The sequence below is a fragment of the Mytilus californianus genome, unplaced genomic scaffold (genome assembly GCF_021869535.1).
Source record: "Mytilus californianus isolate M0D057914Y unplaced genomic scaffold, xbMytCali1.0.p SCAF_11, whole genome shotgun sequence".
Classification (NCBI taxonomy): Eukaryota; Metazoa; Mollusca; class Bivalvia; order Mytilida; family Mytilidae; genus Mytilus; species Mytilus californianus.
Window position 1 is genome coordinate 8,200,491 of NW_026262593.1, and position 21,560 is coordinate 8,222,050.

The 21,560-nt window shown below is 32.6% G+C and overlaps 2 protein-coding genes across 2 annotated transcripts; both read right to left on the minus strand.

Moving 5' to 3' along the window:
• Position 1: 1 nt before the first annotated feature.
• On the minus strand, positions 2–4,969 carry LOC127720773 (uncharacterized). Its single transcript, XM_052227526.1, has 3 exons — positions 4,828–4,969; positions 2,655–2,861; positions 2–1,376 (listed from the first exon to the last, which is right to left on the minus strand). Exons 1-3 carry the CDS (start codon positions 4,967–4,969, stop codon positions 337–339), a joined length of 1,389 nt encoding a protein of 462 aa, XP_052083486.1. The 3' UTR covers positions 2–336.
• A 9,916-nt stretch (positions 4,970–14,885) lies between these two features.
• Positions 14,886–21,242, minus strand: LOC127720774 (uncharacterized). Its single transcript, XM_052227527.1, has 3 exons — positions 21,101–21,242; positions 20,026–20,232; positions 14,886–16,287 (listed from the first exon to the last, which is right to left on the minus strand). The coding sequence occupies exons 1-3, from the start codon at positions 21,240–21,242 to the stop codon at positions 15,299–15,301; spliced, it is 1,338 nt and encodes a 445-aa protein (XP_052083487.1). The 3' UTR covers positions 14,886–15,298.
• Positions 21,243–21,560: the final 318 nt, after the last annotated feature.

The following is a 21,560-nucleotide window of genomic DNA, read 5'->3' on the forward strand; positions in this document are numbered from 1 at the left end:
TGATTCGAACCCTCAGCATCGGTGTTGACAGGCTAGTGATACAGTAATTAACATACTCATATACTTAGACAACTTGGTCCCCAAATGTTTCTATCGATGGTCATATAATTGTAAAATATCAAACAATTACTAATAGCAATAATTGTGATGTATTATTTATGTCAGAGTAATTATTATGTTTTTTTCTAATATTTCTTACGAAAATCTGGTACAAGTAAAATAGCGAGAAACTTCCTAATTGTAGTATTGCGAACAATAAAAAAATTCCTTGTGTTCGTTTAAATGAACAAATCATCATTTGCTTTTCAATCTGATAGTACTGATGATTATGTATTTCTATAGAACGGTTCTTGGCTCGTTCTGTGTTTTTGATTGTCGCTTCTTTATGTCGTTTTGATTCTGTAAAAGTCCAATATTAAATACACATGCACAAAAAGAGAGAACTGCAGCCATGGCAAAACTCCAAGTAAAACAATGGACGCCTGCTTTACAATCGGTCGCACCTTTTATTCGAATGCTGTTGTCATATGTCCATCCATAAATCTGTTGCACAACAAACCCTCCTATTGCATTTCCGAAAATTGTTGCTCCCCAATTTCTACCGAAATATTTGAGTCCATAAAATTCACTGATCATTGTTGGAGTTAAGCACCAAACAGCACCATTTGCCAGGCCAATAACTAATAAAGCCATTACTAACATGGGGAATTTGTCTGAGAAGAATATGCACAATGTTAAAGTGATAGTTTGGACGATGTTAAAAATAAGTAACAGGGCTACCCGTGGTACCTTTGGCATCATTAAATCAGAAACAAATCCAACCATAAATTTTGATAAGACACCGCAAACCGGATTAATCGTGCCAAAAGTAGTAGTAAATTCTTCGAGATCAAATGTTTTAAGATAGGTTTGTATGTTGTTCTGAAACATTAATTGTAGACCTGCACAGAAAATATATGACCATGCGATAAAATGGTAATCAAACCTAAGAAACAGTTTTAATCCTGTAATATTTTTGATTGGTGGACCGGTGTCAATTTCAAATGTTCCCGCAATTGTAGATTCGTTTACTTTTAAAGAGATTTCATCAATCTTTCTCTCTCCTTCATATGGATAGTTATTAAGGAAAAAAACTCCCATTGATCCAATAACAGCAAACGAAATTGCTGTCGTGAGATAAAAACCGCCAAGATTTTGATTTTCCTCATCGTGAACATGTCCAGCGGCAAATATTTTCCCGTACAGGAGCGCCATAATTGCTGGACCGGCACTAAATGAAGCATCTAGAATACCAACTATTTTCCCTCTGTGCTCTGGATTGAAGTTAATGGAATTAGTTGTCATGGCTGCCATGTACAAGAAAATAGCACCAAAACCTATAAATGAAGTATGAATATTGATCTACTTTTTAATCGTAAAAGTATCATGAAACCATCATAATAAACATCGATCACACGTATGAGAAATGGAACAAAAAAAAATAAAAAAAACGAAAAAATATATTTATTAAATAAATGATGGTATTAAAGGTATGCATCATATTATAGTTGTTTATAAATGACTTTTAAAGCAGATATGGCCATGTTTTGGAAAGTAACCGATAAAAGCAGAAATGAAGAATTCCTTGTTTTGATATGGATAACAAAATAAATAATTCTGATCAAACATCAAAATTATACTAGGTGCACAATTATATGCCCTAAAGAAGAATCTGTGAATTCTATCAATCAGTTTTCAAGAAGTTGAGGATTAATATAAAGTGTGATGTTGACGATGCAAACGACGACGATGATGAAAAGCGACATAAGTGATCCATAGCTATATCACACTACGGCGTCGATATCAGGTGACACCTTGTATTTTTAAAACTGCCAGTTTTTGTAAGAATCAGGCAATTTAGAAGAATTTCAAAGCATGGTCGAAAAAAAACCCACCGACCTAACCATCCTATTTTCAGTTATCCTAATTCTGAATTACAAATGGAAGGTCTTTCGTTTCTGCGTGTCTGGTAAATCCAGAAATCTATAGATAACTTTTGGTTAGAATGATAGCAAATTAAGAAGTTAGCTCCCCTTAATTGATAATTTCTAGTGCATTTCAACCAAATAGGGATATTGAAATACCAGAACAGGAAAAGAAAACGAGTATTATATTCGTGCACCATTATACATTTTGAATTTAATTAATGTAAACTTGAGCGGGTTTTTGTTTGTCATGTTTTCACAAATGCCTGATTTTTAGGCAGATTGGCACTTAAACAAAAAAAAAAAACACAACGTTAAGCAGGATAAATCTGAAAATGTTAGTCGACTAATATAATGCCTGAAATACCTACATGAATCTTAAAGTTAATATATCAAAAATAGCATGTTTTTAACATTTTATCTTCATAGAAATTCCATTTTTAGTAACAGCCTTTTATAAGGCAAATCCGTGAATCTTTTGGATTTTTTTTTCTTAATTTGTTACATGACTAGATCTTCCTTGCAACAGAATATGAAGATGATCGTGTAACCTTGGTTTTGGATGACTTTGCATGGATTTGTCTGAGACAGGCACTTAATAAAAAAAAATCAAGTTAAATTCTAGTAAGAAAAAACTGTAATTGAATGTTCTAATGTAACTTATGATATCTTAAAACGATATACATATACCTGCAATAAAAAAGTAAACCGCTTGAAGAGCGGACGTTGTTGAATAGAAATGACTCATTAAAGTGGTGCTCCATAACAACATATAGCCCAATGATGATATCACTAGACCTGCTAGGGATGCCCAACGTCCTCCAAATCGTTCACACATCATTCCAGCTGGGAATCCTAACGATATCCCAAAGTTCGACGTAGAACCAAACAGCTCAACTGAAAATAAAAATATGTAATGTGAATTGTCTTTCTTTGCTTAATAAATTTTCCTTGCCGATTAGAATATCAAAATAAAGAACTTTGCAGAAAAAGAAGGTAGGTCAAAATTAGAACGTATATACAAATAGGATTGTGATTATTTGTAAAAAATAACAGGGGAAAGAGGAAAGAAATCAAAGGAACAATAAAGAATAATACAATGACATTTACAAACTTACGTTATTCCGTACCACAAGTCCCATTGTTTATATATAGGTATTGTAGCATGGTCAACTGTTATACTGTTATAAATTTTCAAGAATCCGCATTGAAAAAGTCGAAAGTTTAGTTTAAAAAATCAATGCCCAATAGTGCCTTTACATGTAGATGCTTACATCAACGTCATTTTGTTTCGTGTAGATTGCTGTCTCATTTGCAATCATACCATATATTCGTATATTTATATCAAAGTAAGCAAAACCACTGAGTTTTTATAAAAGGTATCACAACCACATATATATAAACATTCTATGACTCACAGTAACATTGTAAAATCGATGTTGTCTTGATGGTCGACGAAAATATAAAAACCAGATGACTTCAACCTTTCATTTGTGAACTTTAAATATTTATGAAACAACTACACATGGCGTACATACATATACTATATTGGAGAGAAATATGCTGTTATCAGCCGATTTCCCTTGTGAACAAAACAGGAATAATAGGTTCATATTCCGTGTCAGTGCCCTATATCCCAATCACCTGACGACTCAGAAGATATAAAACACTTACAGGAAATATTATTGGTTATATAGTGTGCTAGTGACCAAATATGACATATATATATATGGGGTCAGTAAATTCCATATGGGTGAGAGCGAAGATTGAATCACCATATGGAATTTACTGACTCCATATATATCGTATTAGGTCACTAGCAAACTGTGGAACGCATTTATCTTACCGACTATCTTAACATGTGGTATTTAGAAAAGAGGGACGAAAGATACCAGAGGGACAGTCAAACTCATAGATCGAAAACAAACTGACAACGCCATGGCCAAAAAAAAAAAAAAAGACAAACAGACAAATAATAGTACAGATGACACAACATAGAAAACTAAAGACTAAGCAACACGAACCCCACCAAAAACTGGGGGTGATAGACTAGTGGCCTATCAAAGTGATTAAGTCTTCAATACTTAGTATTAAGAACCTTCTTCCGTTGGTCTATACAAAAACAAATGCCCGCAATAACAACTTGTTAGCTTAAAATATGTTTTATGAATTTATTTCAATCGTTCATCATCAATTTCTTTGTCTGTTGAAAGCTTTCAGATTTTCCCTCAACACCGTGTTGTTTTATAAAGAGACATAACACCACTACTAACCGTGTATTGAAATAAGCCCAGCCTACTAACCTAATATGAAATATACACGGTCTCCACGCAGTTGCTTTTAACCAATCATATTCCTAGAAATGTATAGGAGGTAACATAAAAGCGCATATTTCCTGTGAAAATCCTGAATAACACATAATGTCTTTTAATTTATCCATCACTGAACATCTTAGTGGGATATATCAATAGATGTTATCTTGCAATGGGACGCATGCATCAAGAGGAGGAGCTGTTTTCCCTCCTTGACGATGCACGCGGGTTCATCCCTGCATTTAGTTCGGTGAGCGGGGCTCAATAAAAAGTTGTGTTGTAGTGTTTTGTAGACTAATGCTTGTTTTTTCCGTCTTTTTTGTTTTGAACATAATGTTTTTTTATGCTTTTGATTCACATGTTGCGATCTTCTTACTTTACGACGAAAGCAATTGAAAGGGTTTTAAATAAGATGATGAATTAATGAGTGTCTTGTGCGTAAGATTTTTTAATTTACTTTTAAAAAAGATACGAAAAAAACTGTCTCAGAAAGAACAGTTTTGACAAGATTTTTTAGCGTAATATAACCATATCAAAATATTATTTGTTACCTGCCGACTGGGTGTAGTTGTAATGCTTCTTGACAGATACAATGTATACTCCGTAGCAATAGACAGAACCAGCAATAGCCATACAGAGACATCCTACTACCAAGGCAACAGCACGCTGTACGTTCGCAGAAATGTGTACCATTTTATATGATTTTATTATTATAATACACTATTAAATATACAAATAATTTCTGAATGATAATAGTATATATCTAGTTTCAATATAGGGTAGTTTATAGTGACACATTTTATCAGAATTTTATCTTTCGGTATGTAATGTGTAGATACACCACTGATAGCCTAGTACATTTTTTGCACTGTCACACGCTTTCAAAACTTTTATTTTATCGAGAAAAAAACTGAAAAACTATTGGTCACTTATCATAGAATTTTCATTCAATGTTGGATGTTATTAATTTTTCATGCAGAAGCTCTAATTTTTATTTTAGCTCAAACTGTAAAATGATAAAACATTAAAGCGTTTACCAATTTCCGAGTTGTTTAAATTTCTTGCATTCACGTACTTATAATCAAACACTGGAAAATGCATGTTTCTACGTAGATACTTTGAAACACGATTCAACAGAAAAAGACCATTCTCTATTTTATTTCCAACATAAAAAGTTTTTTCATTAATCATTATTTCGGGAATTTCTTTGAACGTTTTTCTCAGAATAACGGGCTTCTTGGCCTACTATTTTTGAAGGCAAAATGGTATTGACAGCAAAATATAAATACTGTAAACGTAAACATTTTCGTTCATTACTTTCGCGATAACGTGAAAAGCGCAAACATGTGTGAATAGTTTGTATACATTAACAATATTGATTATAAAGGCACATTTATCGTCCAAACAAAACGTTAATTAAACTCCAGCGCGAAAAGTCAATGCATTCGCGAAAATATCAACCCGCGAAAATACACATTAACAAAGACTTTGACATTGGAGCATATTAATGGCAAAACACCATGTAGAATTCCGCAATACACTTATAACTTTTCATTACCAAAGTCAGATGCCTGCAGTCACGGGGAAAATATTTTTATTTATAGTCAACGTAAGTTGAATCGCTCCCCATTTGTTCCTATGACATTTTTGCGTACCTTTTCGGTATGACTTTTGAATCACTTTTTTGCAGAGTGTCATTTCATAACACATATTTTAATGCATATGGCAATGTTTCTTTTTCCATTAGCCAATGTGTCGGGGTATTAACATATTGAAAATGAATCAAATAGAATTACACAGTAAACTTTCAGTGGAAAAGTAATGACATTTTTTCTTTAAATTTTCTTCAAATTGTTTTGTTCCGAGGTTTTGGTTGTTTTGTTTGTGTGCTTATAGTTATAGTTATATTTTTTATGCATTTTTCTTTCAAATAATTTGCCTCGATTAATTCTGATTAACTAACTACATCAATTCAACTCGTAAACGAACGTTTTGTGGCTTAAAACCTTAGATCTAACACATAACAGCCAAAACATAAAGAGCCAACACATAGCAGCCAAATCACAAAGGATCTACACATAACAGCAACATTATAAAGGATATAAAGGATCAACACATAACAGCCAAAGCATAAAGGGTCAACACATAGTAGCCGAACTATAAAGGATCTACACATATAACAGAAAAAACATAAAGGTTCAACACATAACAGCCAAAACATGAAGAATCTACACATAACAGCAACATTATAAAGGACCTAAAGGACCTAAAGGATCTACACATAACAGCAACATTATAAAGGACCTAAAGGACCTCGCGAAAATATCAACCCGCGAAAATACACATTAACAAAGACTTTGACATTGGAGCATATTAATGGCAAAACACCATGTAGAATTCCGCAATACACTTATAACTTTTCATTACCAAAGTCAGATGCCTGCAGTCACGGGGAAAATATTTTTATTTATAGTCAACGTAAGTTGAATCGCTCCCCATTTGTTCCTATGACATTTTTGCGTACCTTTTCGGTATGACTTTTGAATCACTTTTTTGCAGAGTGTCATTTCATAACACATATTTTAATGCATATAGCAATGTTTCTTTTTCCATTAGCCAATGTGTCGGGGTATTAACATATTGAAAATGAATCAAATAGAATTACACAGTAAACTTTCAGTGGAAAAGTAATGACATTTTTTCTTTAAATTTTCTTCAAATTGTTTTGTTCCGAGGTTTTGGTTGTTTTGTTTGTGTGCTTATAGTTATAGTTATATTTTTTATGCATTTTTCTTTCAAATAATTTGCCTCGATTAATTCTGATTAACTAACTACATCAATTCAACTCGTAAACGAACGTTTTGTGGCTTAAAACCTTAGATCTAACACATAACAGCCAAAACATAAAGAGCCAACACATAGCAGCCAAATCACAAAGGATCTACACATAACAGCAACATTATAAAGGATATAAAGGATCAACACATAACAGCCAAAGCATAATGGGGCAACACATAGTAGCCGAACTATAAAGGATCTACACATATAACAGAAAAAACATAAAGGTTCAACACATAACAGCCAAAACATGAAGAATCTACACATAACAGCCAAATTATAAAGGACCTAAAGGATCAACACATAACAGCCAAAGCATTAAATATCTACAAGTAACAGCCAAAACATAAAGGTTCAACACATAACAGCCAAAACATAAAGGATCTACACATAACAGCCAAATTATAAAGGACCTAAAGGATCAACACATAACAGCCAAAGCATTAAATATCTACACATAACAGCCAAAACATAAAGGTTCAACGCATAACAGCCAAAACATAAAGGATCTACAAATAACAGCCAAAACTATGTTCTTTTATTCAGTTTGTTTTTGCCGTTTGAATAAAATATGTTAATGAAAATATCTTTTTATAACGTGTTTGTGTTCGAATCGCTTTTCTGGATTTACTTTCATCGAAGCGCTTTTCTGGATTTACTTTTATCGAAGTATAGCCGGGTAAAATGGCGTTCCGGCTAAATGGAAATCAAGAAGGAATATTTCGCTCCTTAAACTTTTATTTTAGCAGTCCGGCAAGACCGAACAACAAACTCCAAACCAAATGTAAAGTAACATACAAACAATAACAATATATATAAGCACAAGCAATTAAAGGATTAAGAAGATTAACATATGCCAAATAGAAATAACAATAGACTAGAAGAGTAATTAATGTCCGACACGTATAAGTAAATTATTGTCTAAACTGTTACAGAGAATAAATAATTAAATGAATAGAGTAAATGAATTTAAGTCCTTTGTCCAAGATTATGACACATAATCCGTGTAAAACACTTATGCCTAAATTTACGACAAAGTTCAGAATAATAAAATAAATGCAAAACAAGAATATACATTAAAACAATTGAATTCATAAAATGTTGTTTAAAAACTAATTTCATTGCACAGTCCAAATTGTCCGGTCATATATTCCCGCGGCCCTTGAAGACACGACCCGGGTCTTACTGTTCATCTGAAATTGTTCCGAAAGTGTCTTCTGTGGTTGTGGCGTCCTCTGTAACGATAGTTTTGGTTTGAATAGTTATCTTCTCTTGTATTTTTCCGAAAATTGTCCAATTCGTCTTCTAGTTTGGTGATTCGATTCCGCATATGTTCTTTATCGCGTTGTAGATTGAATTGCTTATCGATTGCTTCACATCTTTGATCGTACAGCCCAAAATTAGATTCTTCAAGATTATTAATGCGTTCACGTAATTTTTCCATTTCTTTTTGGTCATCTGCGTTTTGTTTTTGAAGTTTTTCTAGATTGCTAACAACACTGGTATGATTTTGATTTAACTCTTTATATTTCTTTTCATAGTGTACACTTTTAATTTTGAATTTAACTCTCTCGGAATTCACTCGGTCGTGCCTGAGTCTTACGTTATCTATGAATTCCTTGTTGGAAAGAAGTCCATCAGTTCTATGGTATTAAGTTCCGAACAAGGAAACATTGACATAGCTTTCTGTTCTATGAATTTTCTCATTCTTTCTGCGTCACGACGTAACTTGGATTTCGATTTAACCTTAACAACTTTCACGTCCGGTTGTCTGTGAAAATTACACATTCTGGCGTAATGTCCAAAACTTCTGCACTTATAGCAAAATGACGTTTTTGCTATACATTGTCTAAAATGAAATTGATTGTTCAAAACTTACACAGGTAGTTGTCCATATGTTGAAAATTTCTTGTCTGAAAGGTAGTTCCATGATCAGACATTTGGTATCTCCAGTCTCGGCCAAAATTTCTGGTTCTCCGCGGATCCATTTTTCTGTTTGCTGGGGATCAGCTTCACAGGTAGAACAAGGTATCCGATAGACGCGTTGCCCGGATGTCCTAACACCAGATATAGCCGGGTAAAACGGCGTTCCGGCTAAATGGAAATCAAGAATATACATTAATACAATTGAATTCATAAAATGTTGTTTAAAAATTAATTTCATTGCACAGTCCAAATTGTCCGGTCATAGAAGCACCGATTATGCATTTATTGTGGGGCCACATGTTTATAATGAATCGTTTCATTGTAAATTTCGAGTAAATAATTGATTACAGAATGGGATTGAAAGAAAAAAAATGTAACGGGTTCTGAATGATTTTATTTTATTTCTTCCTAACCGAGTGCACATTTAGTGTTGACATAACACATGTTAAAGCCTTTGGTTCTGTATAGACTGTGCTTATTAGATTACAATGCTAGTAGTTTATTTAAAACAAGCTTTCGAAACCGGATATCACATTTCTTCTGTACAATTTCAAAGACTGTTTACACTTGAAACATAGGGAAAGTTGTTCGGCCAAATAGCCAAGTTAAACAACTCTTCTTTTTTCATTCCATGCTGAGACTACTATAACAAGATACATGTTTATTGTAGTAAACCTTGGTCAAATATCGTCGGTGCACTTATGGTAGGATTCAGGAGGGTGTGGATGGGGTTTTACATAATAGAGAATAAGGGTAAAAAAATATATAGAATGGAGAAAAATAGACCAAAAAATAAAGAATAGAGAATAGAAAATAATGAGATGCTAAAATTTAAAGAATTGAGAAAATTGGTATAAAAATATAGGAAAAAAAGAACCCATACCGCATAGTAAGCTATATAAACATAGTAAAGATCGTACTTTGTTGTGTCCAAATCTTGTGTTTAACGACAAGATTTACAACGAAATGCTTAAACAAGAGTTATTGCCTTGAACCAAAGCAGCAATTTTGAATCAAAAATTAAAATCCTTTCTAAATTTGATCGTTGAAAAGTCCGGTGGTGAAGAATTATCAAATTTTCAAATTCTAAGCTACGTGTAGAGCGTCAGTAGCAAATATTTCTCGAATATGGGGTTCATTGTGTTTTTACAGGATCTTTATGACGTACATTCTATATATCCTAATGATCGAAGCTATACTAAGTATCTCAAAAATCAATTTTATTTGAAATATCACATATATTGCTCTTAGTTGACAATTTCCGAATATGGCAACGCCTCAATTGAAGTTCCTTTTTAGGTGAAGTGTATTTCTTGGTGTACCAAATGTTGTCATATATTATAAAATATATAGGTTTAATGACGAATTGTAAGATATTCTAAATGAAAAAAGCTTCCAAATTACATGACTAAATAATCAAATTATCTAACAAATTATCTCTGTGTTAACATAAATAGAACCACATTAGCACATACTTACAACTTCTCGTCCAATCAAATTGCTTATATTTGCCTTCTAATTTTCATAGTACATACTTTTTCCATGTACTAAGTAACTACGCATGAATGACCACAAGGGTAAGATTTCATTGTATCGTAATCAAGATATTAAAACAAAAATTGCTACTGGCTATTTTGAAATAAATGCTGTGTTACAAATTAAACTAAATAGTGTGTAACTAGTTTTCAAATTGTTTTTCAAACATCCTACTATTTAATCTTTGGATCTAAAAATGTTTTTGACGATTAAAAGTTTCTTTCATTTAAATAAAGAGTAACACATATGTTTTTTTTTATACCTTGATTAGAGTACAACGCCATCTGAAAATTGTAATCATTTATCTTCCATGCAATTACTTTGTACACAAAAAAGAGTGAACCATGAAACCTTGTGAAGGAAAATTACAGCAATTTGATATATTTCGTCATGAATTGATTGATTATTGGTTGCTTAATGTCCAGTGACAAATATTTCATGCATGTAAACTATCCACTAGACTACCTATGGGTACATACCAGGGCAGATCCAGTCATTTTTAAAAGGGGTTCCAACCCAAGATAAAAGGGGGGTCCAACTGTATGTCCTCATTCAAAAGCATTGATCATCACAAAAAGGGCGTTTTCCATCCCCCTCCTGAACTCCCCCTCCCCCTTTTTGGATCCGCCAGTGCAAACTATCCATATGTGTAAAATTTATTATAGTTTTAGTTTTTAGGTGAAATTGAAAAAGATGTTTTCAAGATTGTAAAGCTTCCACTGCAATTTAATTATTGCCTGCTTTTGGTCAATTTATTTTGTCATCTTACCATGTGAAGAAGTACATGAATAGTAAAACACCGCTTTATGTCAATAAACATACTTACACCAGCAGCTACCATCTTTTCATTCTGGATTCAATATTTTACAATGATACTAGTGAGTAGATTTACAAAACTACGTACATGAGCTACACCTAGTCAGCCAAAACATATCAATAGACTAATTACAGGATTACTCAAGTTGTAAATATGTGCTAAATTGGATAGTGTATGGAAAGGTATATACTATGAAATTAAGAGCTCGGGGCAAGCCCCTCGCTCTAAATTTCATAGTATATACCTTTCCATACACTAACCGACACTTAGTGTAAATTACGACAACATTTTTTCAACACCAGAAATATGTGCCTGATTAAACCGAAATGAACTCTTTTCAAATTATGTTTAAATTTTGTTTTTATGTTATGTCGTTACACCAATGTCCCATGCTAGTGGTGGTGATGAGCGTTCACAAAATATTTAACATTGTTACATTCTTTATGTGCCTGTCTCAAGTCAGGAGCCTGTATTTCAGTGGTTGCCGTTGGTTCATGTCCGTCATATTTGAATTTTCGTAAATTGCTTTGTTAATGTAGACACTTCGCTTTCTCTACTGAATTGTTATATATTTTCCATGTCGGGGACTCTTGAAGCTGACTGCACGGTATAGGTTTTCTCATTATTGAAGGTAATTACGGTGGATTCCAATAACTTACATCCACTTCATTAAACTTCATTTGAACTAAAGTAGTTGTCTGATTGGCGATCATATAATATATTTTAATATATAAAAATCTCCTTAAAGTTTTTATTTGTATTGCTACAAGTGGCTAATCGGTCCGTGTATATTTGCGTTCATTCGTTTTTCATTTTGAAATATCAAAAACAAAAAACAAAGAACGAGAGTGTTTTCATTTTTCGTTTTTGATTTCTCAAAAACCAAAATGAAAACAAAAGTGTTTTCATTTTTTGTTTTTGATTTCTCTAAAACCAAAATGAAAATCAAAAGTGTTTCCGATTTCACTAATGATGAATTTTGTATGTAATTTTAATTATTTCTCGTTTTATTATGTACAATGTTTTCCTTTCTTGTTTCACAGTCATTGATAGTAAATAATGCCAATGTAAACATCCCGGTGTTCTTTCAACATGAAAAATTGTATCCTGCATTTTTTTTTAGTTGTAATCTTGGTCCTGCCTTTTTTATTTTTCACTTTATTCAGTCTTGCCTTTTTTTTTTTAATTTATCCTGACTTTTTATACATAATTTGTCATCCTGCCTTTATTTTTTTACCAAGTTGCTCATCCTGCCTTTTTTTTTTACTCAAAACTTCTGTCCTGCCTTTTTTTCAAATTTCATTCTAGCCCCCCCTCCCCCATAAAAATCAAATGGTAGCTCCCTTATCAGATCTATAGTATTTAAATCGAAGTTAATGTCGACGGATGCAAAATAGATATAGGAAGATGTGGTATGAGTGCCAATGAGACAACTCTCCATCCAAGTTACAATTTATAAAAGTAAACCATTATAGGTCAAGGTACGGCCTTCAACACGGAGCATTGGCTCACACCGAACAGCAAGCTATAAAGGGCCCCAAAAAATTACTAGTGTAAAACCATTCAAACGGAAAAACCAACGATCTAATCTATATAAAAAAGAGAAACGAGAAACACGTATGAACTACATAAACAGACGACTACTACTGTAATCAGATTAAAAAGTCTTTATCAATCTGAACAATAAGGGTGCGTGATCTTTACTTTTAAGTTTAGAAAGGTTGATCTAAGATGATTAGAATTGATGACCAAGATCCATCTGCCAGTATTATACGAACATTCAGGACGATAGTGTGTTTTGCTTGATCAATTGATTGAAAAACAAATTTGCGCAATTTCACAATTCAAACCGGGATTAGCATTTAATCATTTTTCCATTCGGAGCCTATTCAGTATTAGTTTTGCTTATTTGTGAAAGCTTTATGGTGACCTTAACTGGAGGGTGTGGATGGGGGTTTACAGAATAGAGAATAGTGGGCAAAAAATATAAATAAAAGAGACAATGAACCAAGACATAAAAAAATAGAATAATGAGGTGTTTAAATATGAATAGAACAAAATAATTGGCAAAAAGTAAAAAGAAATAAAGAATAGAGATAAATGGCCTAAAACACTAATTAAAGAATAGAGAAAAATGGTATAACATATCAAAGAATACAGAAATGAAGAACCCCGCATCCAGACCATCGTACTAGTTGCCTAAACCAACGTTATTTTGTCTCCGGTAGATTGTTATTGGTTATCATACGTTTTCTTTTTATTTCTTTGCCTATCAATTAAGACACGAGCTTTCATAATTTGCCAGCTTATTACATTATAAAAAAAGACTAAACCGAACATTACCCTGGATTTTTTTATTTTCATATTTTGACAAATTTTTTAAAGTCTTAGACATCTACACTACTAAAACTATTCGTTTTCAAATTCAGCAGTCATCGAAAAAATTAAGGGACATCCTTTCCGACAATTTCTATTCTCTTTAAATTGTGTGAACCTTACATCTCCATTAGGCAAAGTTGACCATGGGAAATTCGGTTGATCATATTATACAATTATAGCCTTTGTAGGAGGTCGATACAAGGATATATTGACCTGAAAGAAGTATATTGACTGAGGACGAAGTCCGAGGTCGATATACTTCTTTGGGTCGATATATCCTGTATTGACCTCATAAATAGGCTATAATTGTTATATTATTAAATTCCGACCATATTTGTATCAAAATCGTCATTTGATTTTGTTGTAATTCTATAGATATCATATTGTCTTCTAGACAATAACAACAGATTAGTTGTTATTTCATTTACTTTTTTGATTGTTTTTTTACATGTTATGTATTTGAAGATTTTTTTTCTTCAAATAATCGATCATAGATATTTTTTTTATAAAACTTTTAACAATATCATGAAATTCATAACATGACGTCACAAAGTATATCGGTTTTCAGATATTCTAAAAATAACCGTGCAATATGCTTTTTGCCGTGCAATATGCTTTTTGCTATCCGCCGTTTTCTCTCTACCTTCGAAAATATAGTTTAACATGTGACTATCCCTGAACGAATCAAATTAGTTAAAATATACGAATTAATAATATAGCTCCACATCTATGCAAGTATTATATACATCCCGTTCGCTTTTATTATTTTGGCTTTAGTGTGCTTGATGAAAATAAATCTTGAGAAGTCCTTTTGACGCATCAAATGTATGAAGTCTTATTTGCATAATAAACAACAGCAGTGAACTAACCAATTAAATCTGTTTTTAAAAGTTCTGAATGTATTTACCAAAAACGTCTCTGACAAAGTTGTAACATTCTAATTATATGAAAGGGAAATGCACATATAGCATACACAACTATATTTAAAGCGGAGGAAGATACCATATGTATATTCAAACTCGTAAGTCGAAGACAAACTAAAACGCCGTGGTAACAAAGTATAAATACAATGTTTATATTTATATAATTTTAAACACATATAGACAATATCAATTGAAGTAACTTTTAATTGTACTATGCAATCACATTTTATTTCATTGAAACAAGTAAGACACGACACATGTGGTAATTACTGGACGGATTTAAGCAATATCAGACAAAATAAGTTTTGATTTTAAAGGAAGATAACAGAAAAACAATAACAAAACCAAAATAACAGCCTTCGCAATAAATCTTGCATCTCAAGGTCTTCTATATTTCATTTTTAAATTAGTTTTGAACATACTTCATATCAATCAAGGTCCAGCCTTACACATATGTATATATATCTTTTCCATCGTAAATTCCGACACTTAGAACGCATCAGACGCACGAAATTCAGTTTCTTTCGGAACAAAAGTCTGTAAATTCGGTTATCTTTTTGTTAGAAATTAGCGTGATTTGAATGTGAAAAGTGTATATCAGATTTAATTTGCTTCTGATTTGCGTTTTTTGTCTAATTCACCTTGCAGAAGACCAAGGTTAAATATACAGGAACAGAACGATAGCACTGCAGCCAAGGTAAAACTTAGCGTAAAGCAATGCAAGCCACTGCAGTCTGTTTGACCTTTGAACCGAATACTACTATCGTACAACCATCCAAAAGCTTGTTGTAATAGAAGTCCACCAAATGCGTTACCAAGCATTATAGAACCCCAGTTACGTCCAAAATATTTCAATCCATAAAATTCGCTGATCATAGTCGGCGTTAGACACCAAAGAGCACCATTTGAAAACCCAATAACTAAATTGACGACTAGAATCATGGCAAACTTGTCAGAAAAGAATATAGAAAGCGCTAGAAATATTGTCTGCATTATGTTAAATCCAAAAAGAACGACAACTCTAGGATATCTTTCTACAAGTGCATCAGATAAAAAACCAGCAAAAAATTTTGACAGAATACCACAAACTGGATTGATTGTAGTAAAAACTGTCGTAAATTTTGTCATGTCGTATGACGCTAAATAAGTTCCAATATTATTCTGGAACATCAGTTGTAGTCCAGCACACATAATATAACCCCATGCTATAAAATGAAAGTCAAATCTCTTAATGAGAGACAACCCAGTGATGTCTTCACTGTGTTGTTGTGTTTTTGAATTGACAGAATCTTCAGTATTAATTATGATCTCTTCATCTGGGTCCGGATTATATGGATAGAATTTAAGAAAAACTGTTCCAAACATTCCTATAATGGCAAAACATATTGCGGATGTCAGATAAAAGCCTGTTAGATTTTGGTCCTCAGCATTGCGTCCTTTTGCAAAAAGAACACCGTAAAGAAATGACATCACTGCCGGTCCTCCACTGAATGAAGCGTCTAATAAACCGATTATTTTTCCACGATGTTTTGGACTGAAGTTGATGACGTTCGTTGTCATGGCAGCCATGTATAAGAATATTGCTCCAAAACCTTAAAATAGAATTAACAACCATAAAAACGCAGAATATGCTGTCTATATAAAGCAATCAGTAGTGAATTTTAACTGCATATCCTTATTTTTAGAAAGGTTAAAAGATAATAAAAAAAAACGATTCTGCAATGGCGAGATTGACCATTAGTAATACCTGTTTCTACCTCTATACTATGCTATGGAATATTGCACAATACAAGTAAAACTATAATATGTCGAACATGTACTTGATTACACAAAATGATCAGAAGAGGGGATGTAATCAGGAAACTTGCGCCATCCATCAAAGATGCTAAAATATGTAACTGCCACATTTAGCAAAACACGATTTCTTGTTTAATATCCTTGTGAAAATTATTTTTTTGATAAACACAAGAAAAAATCTTGTATTTAGTGGTTCGCATCTGTTGACCTTCATAATCCTTATATATGTTAGCGGCAATAAGTGAAATTATGCATTAAGCTTAAATCTTAGGTAATAATAAGATAACGCCTAGGCAGTAAGTCTAATGCCTAAATAATGTTAAGCATTACTCTTAAATCCTAGGATTTATACTTAAATCCTGAAAATTATGTCCCGGCATTAATGTTAATGCCTAAAATGAAAATGGGAGTAAATAAAAAGGAATTTATTCAAAGTTAAAGTAAATTTTGTACATGATAAAGAACTGAAGTTTGAATTACATGAAACAAAATCATAAGTAAAATATTGATGTTAAAACATATTGAATAAAATCTATAATTCAAATTAACCACTGTTAATTCGTTGTTCCCCATCCATACAGTAAGCTTGTCATGATTATTTCCGTTTGACCACTCGATACTACCCTTTGATTGGAATTGTGTTGTCTTCCCGTGAACAATAACTAGTTCTGGCCACATTAGCATAAATTCAGATATAACCTTAGCTGTAAATTCACGACCTTTGTCACTTTGCCGTTTTTCTTCTTCTCCCTTCCCTATGCACATTTTTCATGTTACAATTTTCACAAAATGGAAGAAATAGTACAATGGAATCAGGGAAAATGTTTGCGAAGTCATTAGTAGGTTGTTTAAATCTACGGTCTATAACATAACAATAGGCCGCTTTGACATATTTCTTTATTTGTTTGTTTTCCCAAAATACCACATAGTTCCTCTAGAAAAAACATAAACTTTTTGAAGTTTTCCTCATCATTTTCTTATACTTTAGTTACCAGTCTTTCAAACCTCCAAAGGTAAAAAACGTCATACCATTTTAAACTTTACTTTTGTTTTGGGTATATAAAGGCAACAGTAGTATACCGCTGTTCGAAATTCATAAATCGATTGAGAAAAAAACAAATCCAGGTTACAAACTAAAACTGAGGGAAACACATTAAATATAAGAGGAGAACTACGACACAACAGAAACACAATGTCCATTTTTCTGACTTAGTACAGGACATTTTAAGAAAAAAATGGTGGGTTGAACCTGGTTTTGTGGCTAGCCAAACCTTCCGCTTTTATGGCAATGTTAAATATAACATCAAAATGACAACATTACATGACAGGACTACAATACAAATAAATGGGAGAACATATAGGACAGAAAAACATACGAATAATAGATAACAAACGGTACCAGGTTTAAAATTTAAACGCAAGACGCGCGTTTCGTCCACACAAGATTAACCAGTGACGCTCAGATAAAAAAAGTTCGAAAGCCAAAACAAGTACAAAGTTGAAGAGCATATATAATCTTTGTTTTCCCTGATTCAAATCTATATTCGGCAAAGATTCGAGAAATTTGTTTTTGCTCAAATGTTAATAATCCAGATATCAAGAAGTGAACAGACAAGATGGGTATCTAAGAAAACTTACATGTACAATAAACCCGATGGAAAGATAATATGACTTGCAAAATTTCATATCTTCAGTTGTCTATTCTTGACTAGCCAAAACCAGCACGATCATTGAGATAAACTGTTATCACAGAGATATGTCTCGCTTTTTTGTAATTTTTATTATTCAAATGTTGAAATTAAAATGGCAATACTTAACAAGTTAGGTTAATATTCAAAGTCAATGAACCATGACTGAGGTACACGGCTAAACCACCTCCATGTAAATGAGATGCGCCAATGCTAATACAACTGCATACCAAATATCATTGACTTATTATAAGTTGTTCCCTTTAAACAAACCTACACAAACATTAACTTGTAAACTATGTAAAAGTTTCAAAGTCAATGAACCATGAAGAGGGGGTGGAGCTATATAATCTCCATGAAAACGATACTTACAAATGCAAATAAATTTGCATACCAAATATCATTGACTTAACATTAGCAGTTCATCTTAAACTGATCTTATCACAAACTAATACATGTAAACTAAGCAAAATTTTCAAAGTCAATAGACCATGACTAAGGGGGCTGAGCCAACTAATCTCCATTGAAATGAGATATGCCAATGCTTATACAACTGCATACCAAATATCATTGACCTACCACTAATGGTTCCTCATAAACTGACCTAATCACAAACTAATACATGTAAAATAAGCAAATACTTCAAAGTCAATAGACCATGACTGAGGGGGCAGGGCCAAATAATCTCCATGGAAATGAGATGTGCCAATGCTAATACAACTGTATACCAAATATCATTGACCTACCACTAATGGTTCCCCATAAACTGACCTAATCACAAACTAATACATGTAAAATAAGCAAAAGTTTCAAAGTCGATAGACCATGACTGAGGGAGCAGGGCCAAATAATCTCCATGGAAATGAGATGTGCCAATGCTAATACAACTGTATACCAAATATGATTGACCTACAACTTGTGGTTCACTACAAACAAGACCTAATCACAAACTAATACATTGTTCACGCCGCCGCCGCCGCCGCTGACGTCGTCGTCGCCGACGCCGGAAACAGCATACCTATGTCTCGCTTTTTGACTCCGTCAAGAGAGACAAAAAACCACATAAAAATATGAGTATGTTCTGTTTTGAATACGAAAAAATACTAAAAATTTAAGATCTTTTAAATCAGTTTATATCAAATTTTGGCATATGATTTTTTCGAATATTATTCCTTAGAATATTTCCCGAATGTACATGTGTTTGATAAACAAATATCCCAAAGTTAACTTATTGCCTGAAATGATGTTTGGCAATAGGTTGAAAAATCATCATCAGATTTCAGGAAATAAGCTTAATGCCTGAAAATTTCAGACAATAACTTAATACCTAGGCGTGAGCTTATTGTCTAGGATTTAAAACATATATACACCACATACTACATTTATATTGTCATGCAGTCCATTCGAATTATTAACTGTTTTTACATATTCATTTAAATTATCTAACAAATATCTTGTTGTGCTTGTGGTTGTCTAAATGTTAGTATTGTTTCTGTATTTTTCGCTGAGATTTTCGGAAAATATAACAATATTTGTTGGTATAAACGAACACTTGTGAGTTAACGTTGCGGAATCTAGCAGATGATTGCGTTCAAACCGGTACTATTGGTTCGTCTTGAACAGTCCACTTGTAGTGAGGCCTGAACTTTTGCACTGTGTTGTAGGTCTCACTGTAAATTTTAAATTAAAGAACAGCAATTGTTCTTTTGATTTAGTTTTTTTTTGTCAAGTGAGAGTATGGACTTTAATTGTGTCATAAACTAATACGCTATATGTATGCTTTCTTTTCCATTATACTAATATAATAATAATTCTATACAGTACTAATTACAGTATACCAATTACCTGAAATAAAATAGTAGATATCTTGTAATCCTGCTTTGTTCGCATAAAACTCCTCCGTTAATGTAGCACTCCATAATAATGTAAACCCAGCCGAAGCTATGATGAGCCCGCATAAAGATGCTATTCTTGGTCCGAACTTTTCGCATACAATACCAGCAGGAAATCCTAGAGATATTCCGAAGTTTGACATCGAACCAAACAATTCAACTGTAATACAGATGTAAATGAAAGACATGTCCAATACACATAATACACATACATACACTTATTGTATAAATATTTCAGAAAACTATATATCACTATAGAAATAAGTAAATATGGAACGATTGCAAATGAGATGACTTTCCAACAGAGATAGAATGAAGTAAATGTACGCACCTTCAGTCAACCGTACGGCCTTCAACAATGATAAAAACCCATAACGTATAGTCGTCTGTAAAAGGCCCCCACATGAAAAACGTGAAACAATTCAAACGAGAAAACTAACGATCTTATTCATAACAGAACAATTTACGAAACACACATATGAAAGATAATGGTCATTTTGTAAAGAAAAAGGGGACACTTTTGATGTTATGAAAGTGATATCAAAATATGTAAGTTTTCGATTTTATTTGAATTTAAAGCATTTTTCCTTGCTGTTTTCCCCAACTAAGTATGTTTTAGTTTCCTATTAAATATAATCAGGATAATCTACATATTCGTTGAAAGTAATTTATCTTTTTTTTCAATTTGTATCTGGTGAAAATAAGATATCCATTAGGTATAGAGTTCCATCTTCCGGTTGATGTTATTTTATATTTCTTCTATTTTTTTAAGGTTGTTTTACTATTTAATTTTATTCTAAATTTAAAAAGTATAATCGTCTTAAACAACAATGAATCTATTTCATGGGTCATTTGTCTGACATTATACTTTTGTTTTATTACTTTTGGAAATTGAGTTCGTTGGCAAAGTGACCTATTTGTAATGGCACAGCGTTAAACCACAATCGGTCAACCAATCAACAATCTTCCAATAAAAAATCATTTTGTTGTAAGTAAGATAATAACAATTAAAAGTAAAATCGCACTACCTTCAGGCTGGGTATAGTTGAAATGCTTCTTTACAGCCACTATATAGGCACCATATGCATAGACAGACCCGGCAATCGCCATTCCTAAACATCCTGCAACCAACGCTAAGACACGCGGAAGATGTTTCTTAACATTAAACATTTTCGATCACAATATCTATTACTGTAATTTTTAATATGTAATAGATACATGTATCTATAATCATGTGTTAAACGTTATCACATGATATAAATTTTTAACATGATACACTACATGTAGTACAATATCCGAGTATTTATATCTAATCAGCCTAATAGAGATAAGTGTACGTTTATATTGATTGGTGTTTAAAAATTACTGTTACTAAGCACATACTTACAACTTCTCGTCCAATCAAATTGCTAGAATTTGCCTTCTAATTTTCATACTTTTTCCGTGTACTAAGTAACTATACGCATGAATGACCACAAGGGTAAGATT

Coding starts and splice junctions, on each gene's coding strand:
- LOC127720774 (XM_052227527.1), bottom strand. CDS start 21,242: ATGTTTAATGTTAAGAAACATCTTCCGCGTGTCTTAGCGTTGGTTGCA. Junction 20,233..21,100: donor CAACTATACCCAGCCTGAAG/GTAGTGCGATTT, acceptor TCTGTATTACAG/TTGAATTGTTTGGTTCGATG. Junction 16,288..20,025: donor TATCTACTATTTTATTTCAG/GTAATTGGTATA, acceptor TTCTATTTTAAG/GTTTTGGAGCAATATTCTTA.
- LOC127720773 (XM_052227526.1), bottom strand. CDS start 4,969: ATGGTACACATTTCTGCGAACGTACAGCGTGCTGTTGCCTTGGTAGTA. Junction 2,862..4,827: donor CAACTACACCCAGTCGGCAG/GTAACAAATAAT, acceptor TTTTATTTTCAG/TTGAGCTGTTTGGTTCTACG. Junction 1,377..2,654: donor GGTTTACTTTTTTATTGCAG/GTATATGTATAT, acceptor CTTCATTTATAG/GTTTTGGTGCTATTTTCTTG.